This window comes from Pseudochaenichthys georgianus, unplaced genomic scaffold (assembly GCF_902827115.2).
Source record: "Pseudochaenichthys georgianus unplaced genomic scaffold, fPseGeo1.2 scaffold_2218_arrow_ctg1, whole genome shotgun sequence".
In the NCBI taxonomy this organism is placed as follows: Eukaryota; Metazoa; Chordata; class Actinopteri; order Perciformes; family Channichthyidae; genus Pseudochaenichthys; species Pseudochaenichthys georgianus.
The window spans coordinates 5001-15364 of record NW_027262855.1 but is presented as its reverse complement, the minus strand read 5'-3'; the positions used below and the strand labels follow the sequence as shown (position 1 = coordinate 15364).

At 42.8% G+C, this 10364-nt stretch overlaps 2 protein-coding genes across 2 annotated transcripts in view; one reads left to right on the top strand and one right to left on the bottom strand.

Moving 5' to 3' along the window:
• Nucleotides 1–1037: 1037 nt before the first annotated feature.
• On the bottom strand, nt 1038–4947 carry pbdc1 (polysaccharide biosynthesis domain containing 1). Its single transcript, XM_034077960.1, has 6 exons — nt 4864–4947; nt 3697–3771; nt 2250–2309; nt 1663–1803; nt 1473–1584; nt 1038–1399 (listed from the first exon to the last, which is right to left on the bottom strand). The coding sequence occupies exons 1-6, from the start codon at nt 4891–4893 to the stop codon at nt 1302–1304; spliced, it is 516 nt and encodes a 171-aa protein (XP_033933851.1). The 5' UTR covers nt 4894–4947; the 3' UTR covers nt 1038–1301.
• A 4125-nt stretch (nt 4948–9072) lies between these two features.
• The window catches only part of LOC117441949 (dematin-like), a gene marked incomplete at its 3' end in the record, with an annotated part of 4966 nt that continues 3674 nt past the window's right edge, over nt 9073–10364 (top strand). The window contains exons 1-2 of the mRNA XM_034077959.2: nt 9073–9281; nt 9729–9806. Of these exons, the coding sequence (XP_033933850.1) occupies nt 9273–9281; nt 9729–9806 (87 nt within the window). The remainder of the gene's footprint in view (nt 9282–9728; nt 9807–10364) is intronic.

Sequence of the window (10364 nt, the reverse complement as noted above, 5' to 3'; positions counted from 1 at the left end):
CGGTCACATGACTTCACGTCTCCACCGCTAAGCTAAAGGCGGCTAATGTTGGGCTATAAAGGAACTACAGCACGGTCACATGACTTCACGTCACCACCGCTAAGCTAAAGGAGGCTAATGTTAGGCTATAAAGGAACTACAGCACGGTCACATGACTTCACGTCACCACCGCTAAGCTAAAGGAGGCTAATGTTGGGCTATAAAGGAACTACGACTTCACGTCACCACCGCTAAGCTAAAGGTGGGCTATAAAGGAATTACGACTTCACGTCACCACCGCTAAGCTAAAGGTGGCTAATGTTGGGCTATAAAGGAACTACAGCACGGTCACATGACTTCACGTCACCACCGCTAAGCTAAAGGCGGCTAATGCTGGGCTATAAAGGAACTACAGCACGGTCACATGACTTCACGTCACCACCGCTAAGCTAAAGGAGGCTAATGTTGGGCTATAAAGGAACTACAGCACGGTCACATGACTTCACGTCACCACCGCTAAGCTAAAGGCGGCTAATGTTGGGCTATAAAGGAACTACAGCACGGTCACATGACTTCACGTCACCACCGCTAAGCTAAAGGTGGCTAACGTTGGGCTATAAAGGAACTACAGCACGGTCACATGACTTCACGTCACCACCGCTAAGCTAAAGGTGGCTAACGTTGGGCTATAAAGGAACTACAGCACGGTCACATGACTTCACGTCACCACCGCTAAGCTAAAGGCGGCTAATGTTGGGCTATAAAGGAACTACAGCACGGTCACATGACTTCACGTCACCAATGTTGGGCTATAAAGGAACTACAGCACGGTCACATGACTTCACGTCTCCACCGCTAAGCTATAGGAGGCTAATGTTGGGCTATAAAGGAACTACAGCACGGTCACATGACTTCACGTCTCCACCGCTAAGCTATAGGAGGCTAATGTTGGGCTATAAAGGAACTACAGCACGGTCACATGACTGAAATACTATGACTTTTTTGAAAGCATCGTAACTAAATCCAGATTTTCATCCTGAAATAAACAGTCTGAAACGTTCAGTAAAAGACTTTTTATTCGTGGGTCCTCTGGTTACAGGCAAGCAAAATAAAATAAACACTTAGGTTTGGCACAATAAAACTTTACAGTAAATACAAAACGTGTCCAAACATCACGAGGCTGTTTCCACAGACCTGGTTTCGATGAGGATTTAACAACAGAAAACGATCTCGTCTAATAAAGTATAACTTCAATCTGCAGCTGGGGACACTCTTACAGTTGGTTTCCTGGAGGGACGTCTTTGTGAAAAAGGATTTATTCTCTACGATTCGCACTTTGGGGATTTGGACGTGAACACGACGTCGTTGCAGCCTTCTTTGTTCCGGGCGATTTCAACGGCGAAGAACTGAGCCCTCGTGGCTGCAAACGGGAACATACGAAAGGTTAGATAATGAAATGGAAGCTTTCGTGCTTTACGGATGAAGCAACGTACCGAATATAGTGTTCTCCTCGGTGTAGTCCCTCTCGCAGTCGAGGCGCAGCAGAGTGCCGTAGTTGAAGTCTTCGATCAGGCCTTGAAACTGGTTGCAGAACGGACGCCACACCTGCACACAGGTAGATTACTGTAACTCACACGGCCTCGGAGTCCGTCGAAACACATACACATTCACATCCCCTCTGACCTCCTTCATCTCGTCGGACTTCAGGTCGTCGGGGTTCATTTTCTTTATGTCCAGGTCTTTGAACGTGTCTCTGAAGATCTTGTAGATATCGTCGTCCATCTTCGTCAGTTTCAAGAACTTCGGATCCACGGAGGAAATCAGCTGAAGAGAGAAGAAGAGATTCAGTACGTAGTGTCTCTACTTTAAAGAGTCCTCTCCTGCTGATGATCAGTATGTGGTGTCTCTACTTTAAAGAGTCCTCTCCTGCTGATGTTCAGGTGTATATCAGTATGCAGTGTCTCTACTTTAAAGAGTCCTCTCCTACTGATGTTCAGGTGTATATCAGTATGTAGTGTCTCTACTTTAAAGAGTCCTCTCCTGCTGATGTTCAGGTGTATATCAGCATGTAGTGTCTCTACTTTAAAGAGTCCTCTCCTGCTGATGTTCAGGTGTATATCAGTATGTAGTGTCTCTACTTTAAAGAGTCCTCTCCTTCTGATGTTCAGGTGTATATCAGTATGTAGTGTCTCTACTTTAAAGAGTCCTCTCCTGCTGATGTTCAGGTGTATATCACTATGTAGTGTCTCTACTTTAAAGAGTCCTCTCACGTTGAAGTACACCTCTGCGTGGTTGTAGGCCTTCATCGCCCACATGACCTCCAGTTGAGGCTGAAAGAAGAAACAAAAAGCTGTTTTTTAAGTTCATTTATTTTAAGAAGTGTGAAATAAAGAGTTCTCAAAGTGGATCAACAAAATAAAATAATCTACATATTTAAAAATACTTGCAAACAGAAGGATATCGTTTTGTTTTAATGTACAAACTGTTTTCAGATCTGAATACTTTGGTCTCATTTTAGAGTAAATTAAATATATATTTGGGTTTCTCGGAGAAAGAAACATTATAATTTAATTAATATCCAGATGTGCTTTTTAAAGATTATTTTAACAGTACGTTCAAATTAAACACGACTTCTATTTCCAATAGTTGACTCCTTAAGATAAGATACACTTTATTATTACATGGCTTAGTTGAATACTCGATTCTGATTGGTCAATTCAGAACATGTGACACGTTGTTAACAGACAGCTGTCGAGGACTTATTGACCGTTGTTAAGGCGGCAGAAACAAGTCCGGTCGATTAACTGTTTGTCTTTAGTTTCCCGTTGTCTCCGTCTGAGAGCAACATGGAGGACTCTAATATTCATTTAATTAATTTGGACGAATGCTGAGTGGCCGATGAAAAGAACGAGACAAGAGGGACAAGAAAACAGCGGAGAAGTGAGAGAGGCGAAAAGACGGACCAGGGCAGGGACACCGAGACGCTCTCCAAGGCCTGAGGACAGGGACACCGAGATGACATCGTGGCCTCCGCTGCTTTTAAAGCGAGCAGCCATGTTTTCAAATCTGTGATAAAAAAACGAACCGCGATCGAAGCGGCTCCTGCCGTTGCTTCGTAGTTCAAACGATAACAACGGACTATTTCTCTTGGCGGAGGCACGTCCTTTTAAATCAATAAAAGCATTTTAGTGAATGTTGGGAGTCGTGTCTTGACGAGCGGGGCGACGCGCAGCGAGGCGGTCGCTCTGGAGAAACAATAAAATGAGTAGAAAATATAAAAGTATTCAATTTAAACATCTCAAAAATTATAAAACAGAAATCTGTAAACGATCTTTTTAACGGGTTAAATTACAGCTTACACTAAATACATTTAGTGAGCAAGAAGGACATTACATTAGCAAGAGATGTAAAATGTTCAGTGAGATGTTTAAAGTCCAGCAGAAGAGAAACAGGTTTTAATAATGCAGTCAGACGCTAAGAGCAGGAAGTCCCTGAAGGGTCAAAGGTCAGGAAACTAAACACTAATATCACAAACTAAATCTGCGCCTTTTATTTATTAGATTTTTTAGTCGTAATCGTGAACTTTTAGACGTATTTCCACCGTGTTTCCTCCCTGTGTCGCTCTGTAAACCGTCCCCCTCTCAGGTGCAGGACTTGCTGTTCCTCGGGCACTCAGTCCTCGTGAACATGAATTATAAATTATCAAAATGCTCTTACATCGTTCCCGTAAGCGTCTGCCGGCAGAGACAGAGCGTGAGCGCCAGTCGAGGCGCCCTGCAGACCCTGCAGACCCTGCAACACAACAACAACACATGTAATACAAATAACAACAACATTTCAGTTATTTACAAAATCAGCAAAAATTCATTAAGTTTAATAAATTTCTAAAGCTAAAAAAAGGAATAATACGTTTTCTATTGTTGCAACGAATCAAAACACGACTTTAACATTATTATATTATATATACATGTATATCGAAATGAAGATACATAAATACATGGAATAAAGGTCTCCTCTATTTATTTATCGTTTTGTTTTTTAAACCTGGTTATTATCTTTGACATGTTTGTATTATTTACAATATTTTAGTGTATTATTTAATATTTGTTGTCTTTTTGAAGCATGTTGTAATCTATAGTTAGGGTTCATTATATTTCAATTCATTCTTATACTTTTGCTTTTTGGGAAAGCAAAGAATGTAATTTTGTTTATTTCCTTAACTATTAATTATCTGAATCAACAGAAGAATATATTTCTTTGTTACACACTACCTGACTGAAATGATCACATTTATAATTCTTGGAAAACTCTTTATTACATAAACTCCTGAAAACATCTCCATGTCTTTGTCCTTTACACAATGGATGCTTAAACATGCTCCACATGTATATTAATAATTACTTTGTTTGCCCTATTTGGTTTCCTTTGTGTTTATGACATTCCCTTTGTAATCATTATTCTTTTACAAATTCCAATTAAAGGTTATATTAAAAATAACACCATTGGGTACAGCTGTGGCGGTGTCACACTCAAATGTGTCCGCTGATAGAAACCATGTATGAATAAACTAGAATATCAGAAACACAATTGAATTTACAGGATTTAGGATCTCAATAAAACCCTAATAAAGAAACCCTGATGTCCTGACAACATGAGAGACTCAGTCATTTCTGATTTTATACAGAAACGACTGAAACGTTTAAACACGTGTTTTATTCTCGGCTAGCTTTAGCTTAATATCTATTTGTACTGCTTCGGTAAACCTTTTAATTTGTATTTATCAAACCCTCAGACTCGTTGTAGACTCTTAAGTTACACAGATTAGTCATTAAATGTAAAATAGACAGTTAGTAATAACGTTTTAGTTCAAAACAAGATTCTTACCAAAGAGCCCAAAGCATCATCAGACGCCATTTCTCTCTCAGACAAAGATCATCTACGGTTTCAGATGATGGGTTTTACATCTGCGCATGCGCTCGGTCGTTGTATTTTGGTCCCGTGAAGACGAGAGTAATACAGTCGTTTTATCCAAGTATTCAACACATAACAGTTGTTCATCGCTCTCTCTTTATACAAATATATATTTTTTATCAGATAATGCCAACATTTGAATGAAAAATGTGGATACGTTTGTGCTACATGCATGAAACACTGATACTAGCATGTATAAAAGGCTGCTAAGTGGTACATTCTTACGCTATCTCACAATAACGTCAATAATATTTATTTTACTAACCGTAGTTTTAATTTGTGCATTTTTTACGAAAAGCAATAAACAACCGTTATAATTCCGTTTATGGATCCTGACGGTACCATTTTAAATCAGAACAAGAGGGAACCATCTTGACATGTTTTACTCTCTGTACTGAGCTTTCACCAGGGATGACGTCACGTGTCTTAAAGGGCCAGTGTCAGGGTGTCAGAAAGTTACACATCTTTTTATTGTATTTGTCTAAAATTCTCATTAAAGCACAATTACTCGTGGATAAAAAAGACAATTATTTTGTATTTATTAATATTCTATTTCTGTTTGTTTGTTTCTCAATAATGTATTATACCGCGGATTCAACTACGAACAGATATCTGTGGTTATACTACGCCATCTTGTGGAGGAAAGCCGAATTACACTTTCTGGATTTTCTTCACATTTACTCTTTTTTTGTTAATATATATTTGTATTTAAATCAAAACTACTCCAATTTAATGAGTATTTAATAAAAACACAATTATATTTGGCTATCTTTATAAGGTATAATAATAAGGATATTAAGAATAATAACAAAACAAAAATAATAATAATATCTGCAGGATCATATTTCCTGCAGATCGATTTTCTGTAATGTCATAATAACACCCCCCCCACACACCCCCCCTTCCTCACGTCACAGTGGACCATGCAGTGGACCCGCCCGAGCAACAGGAAGCACCCACCCCCCCTTCACCTCTCCTTGTTTCCTTTCCTCTGTTTCCTCTCCTTTCCTCCACTCCTTACTTTCCCCTGTCTCGCCTCCTTTCCTTTAGTCTCCTCTACTTGTTGTATTCACCTCTTACTTCTCTCTCCTCTTTACGTCTTTCCCTCTCCTCACCTTTGATCTCCTTGTTTCCTTTCCCCTGTCACCTCACCTCGTCTAGTGTCCTTCCTCCTTGTCTCCTCTGTCTTCCTTCCTCTCCCCCTCCCTCCCTCCGCACCTCCACCCCTATCCTCGCGTTTCTCTCGCCGCCTTCAGGCTCTCCTCCTCGGCCACTCTCCGCTCGCCCCCCGCAGTCTGCAGGTAAGAACCGCCGCTTCTCTGCATCTTGAAGCTGGTTTATTTAATACTAAGGGTTATTATATCTATATCCCGGGGTATTAGAGGCACTATCCCGGGTTAATAGAGGGAGTAACCCGGGTTATTAGAGGGAGTAACCCGGGATAAACAGGCTGTGTTTTCATCGCGCTGAGCAGCCTCCATCTTCCAGCAGCTTCATGTCGAGGATCTTTCTGGAGAAACTGTCTATGAATTCAGGGGCTTAGGAGCTCGCGAGGGACGTGATTGATTTAGGAGCTCGTGAGGAACGTGATTGATTTAGGAGCTCGTGAGGAACGTGATTGATTTAGGAGCTCGTGAGGAACGTGATGCAGCGGTATTGAGGAAGCGGGTTATTCCGGGGGAAGCAGGTCTGCACACACACCTGCACACACGCGAGCATCCTTCAGCTTCACTGTCAACACATCCTGCTCATGTGAAACAGGAAGAGACATAATGGGAATAATGGGAATGAGAATATTTGTAAAAATGTCCATTATCATTTATTTGAAGCCGATATGATTTAATCAAGTTGTTGATTGTTCAGTGTCTTTTCAATTATTATTATTACTTTTAGCTTTTATCATTTTATTTGAACTGTATCTTTTACATTAAATAGAAGTTTTTTTTTTTAGATTTGCAATATTTCTTTAGGCTGTTTTCATTGTTTTGACTTTCACTTCAATCTGTTTGCTTTTTAACCAAATATATTACATTTAAAGCGATAACATCCGGATCAACGCATCCAGTCTGAACCCACAGTGGAGGTTCAGGGTGAAGACTTGGTTAGGGTTAGGGTCGGTCTCCAGGAAATGCATGTAAGTCAATGTAATGTGTGTGTGTGTGTGTGTGTGTGTGTGTGTGTGTGTGTGTGTGTGTGTGTGTGTGTGTGTGTGTGTGTGTGTGTGTGTGTGTGTGTGTGTGTGTGTGTGTGTGTGTGTGTGTGTGTGTGTGTGTGTGTGTGTGTGTGTGTGTGTGTGTGTGTGTGTGTGTGTGTGTGTGTGTGGTTGAACTAATGGACCACACACACACCCTCTAAAGCTCTCAGTGATCCTTCAAGAGAGTTCCATATCAACAGAAGTCCATATCGTTTCCATAGATACCGCAGAAGCACTTCCTGATTTGTAGATTTAGTTTTTAGTTCTTGAAAGTCGTGATATAAATAAAGTGAATCCAAACGAAGCGTACAGGTTCATCACACGCTGGTTTCCTGCAGCTCCGAAACAGCTCAAATGATGTCATAGCTGAGCTGATGACGTCACATGGGTCAGGGTCGCATCCTGTGCAGGACCCTCCTCTCGCGCCGCAGGAGCAGCGCGAGAGGAAGAGGAAGTCCATATACGGGCATCAGAGACCGCTGAGGAGCGGCGCCTCCAACGGGGCGTCGCCAGACTGCAGGAGGAGATAAACAGGGAGGAGGGGGGAGGGGAGGAAACGAGGACAGGGGAGAGGAGACGAGGGGAGAGGGGAGGAAAGGAAACGAGGACAGGGGAGAGGAGATGAGGGGAGAGGGGAGGAAAGGAAACGAGGACAGGGGAGAGGAGACAGGGGAGAGGGGAGGAAAGGGAACGGTAGTGACGTGGGGGGTCAGGACACAGCTGGCTACTCGATTCATTAAGACCTCACATGATGATCAAAACTCTGTTTCCATGACTACACATCCCAGGCCCGGTTCTACGGGGGTGCATAAGGGTGCATTGCCCCCTCAGTTGAAAAATGAAAAGTAAAAAAAAAAAAATTAAAATTAAAAAAATGAAAAATATTACATTTTGCCTACTATTACTAACAATAGTAGTAATAATAATAATAATAATAATAATAATAATAAGAAGAAGAAGAAGAAGAAGAAGAAGAAGAAGAAGAAGAAGAAGAAGAAGAATATAGTTGAAATAAAATAAATTATAATTGTGGTTGAATTGTCTGCTGCATTTATTTGATCAATTTAAACGGTAAGTAACGTTATTATGTCAGGTGCGCGTGACCTGTGCCGCTGCACGTTCACCATCTGCAAGGTGCTGACACAGCAGTCAGTGATGGATCAGAACACGGTTCAAACAACCAGCCCTTATCCCAGCACACACTGCATCTGCTGCAGGTATAACAGTTCAGATCATGGGGACATTACGTTACTGTCGTGGACACGAACGTCCTCCTGCCCGACTCGCCGGCTTTGCCCGCCTCGCCCACAGAGGCGGAGCAGCCACAGCCGTCTTCGTTGCCCCGAAACACCGCCACCCCTCGGCGGCCCGCAAGTGCCAGAGGACCTCTGAGAGAACAGAGCCTGCAGGTGTATCTAAAAGTATACCAACTCGCCTGTCCAGTGGGGTGAGGCGCTCATTCTGCAGCTCATGGTTTCACAACAGAGATCGGCTGAATATTCATGTACAAAAGATGCCATCTTCTGCCTGCAGACATTTCAGTTCAAGTAAGTCAGATGCCTTCACCACAACTGGCTGCACCAACTGGCGCCATGCTCTGATAGGCTACGTGATGAGGGACTGGGAAGGCATGATCAGGCAAAGAGCACTTAGATCCATAGAGCTCTTAACGTTGCTCTCAAAGTAACCAGATCGATGCTTTGAACTTCAATATTTAAAAAAATATCTTCCCGGGGGAGCATGCCCCCGGACCCCCCAGAGGAGGTGAGGACCCCCTAGACGGGTGTTAGGTACACTCCCCACTTATAAAAATAGCACTTTACCACTGCACCCTCTCTAATCTCAGATGCACCCTTAGTCATTTTGTTCTGGAACACATGGCACATCCTCACATCAGACCTACGGTGCAGGTTAACGAGCTTCTAGCAGACAGTGAACGCCTCTCACGCCCCGTGGAGACGCTGCTCTGTTCGAGCCTTCTGGATGGTTCTCTGAGCTCACCTCGCTGTGAGGAACTGGCTGAGCGGCAGACCCAGAGCAGCTGGCGAGGAGGGAGGGATGAGACGATGCTGATCTGGTGTTTGTGTTGCAGACGTTGGAGCAGCAGGACCAGCGACTCCCTGCAGACATGCCGAAGGTATGAGCTCACTCGGCACCTCACCGCTACTCACCCTCTGTAGGAGTGAGGCCTCTGGAGTGTGTGAGTCAGAGGACACTTCCTTCAGTGGATTCTGCTTTCAATGCGTTTCATCTAAAGAAACGAGCAGCAATTAAATAAAGAAGCACAGAAATAGGAACATGTTGTATAAACGTTGTTATTTATTCACGTGCTTATTTCAATAAATATATTAAAAAAAGTATTTTCTATTATTTCTTCATAAAACATGTTTTTCATAAATAACATATATTTATAGAATTTTTTGACAACTATATTTTCTACTTATTTTTTCAGGGTCAAGATAATAATTATTTTACAAATTATTTATATTTAACATAACAATTTATTATTTTCTGTTTACATTTATGAACACATTATGAGCACGTTCATTACGCTGATCTCACCTGCTGACCCTCCTCTGGCCAGGTGGAGGCTCAGGTGACTCCGGCTCACCTCCCTGCGTCACGAGGGACGACCCCGGGGTCTCCAGCTACGAGCATCACGGTAACACCTGAGAGACACCTGAGACACACCTGAGAGACACCTGAGACACACCTGAGAGACACCTGAGAGACACACCTGAGAGACACCTGAGAGACACACCTGAGAGACACCTGAGAGACACAGAGACACACCTGAGAGACACAGAGACACACCTGAGAGACATCTGAGAGACACACCTGAGAGACACCTGAGAGACACAGAGACACACCTGAGAGACACCTGAGACACACCTGAGAGACACCTGAGACACACAGAGACACACCTGAGAGACACACCTTACACCTGAGAGACATCTGAGAGACACCTGAGAGACACCTGAGAGACACACCTGAGAGACACCTGAGACACACCTGAGAGACACACCTGAGAGACATACCTGAGACACACACCTTACACCTGAGACACACCTGAGAGACATCTGAGAGACACACCTGAGAGACACAGAGACACATCTGAGAGACACACCTGAGAGACACTTGAGAGACACCTGAGAGACACAGAGACACAACTGAGAGACATTACATTACATTGCATTTAGCTGACGCTTTTATCCAGAGC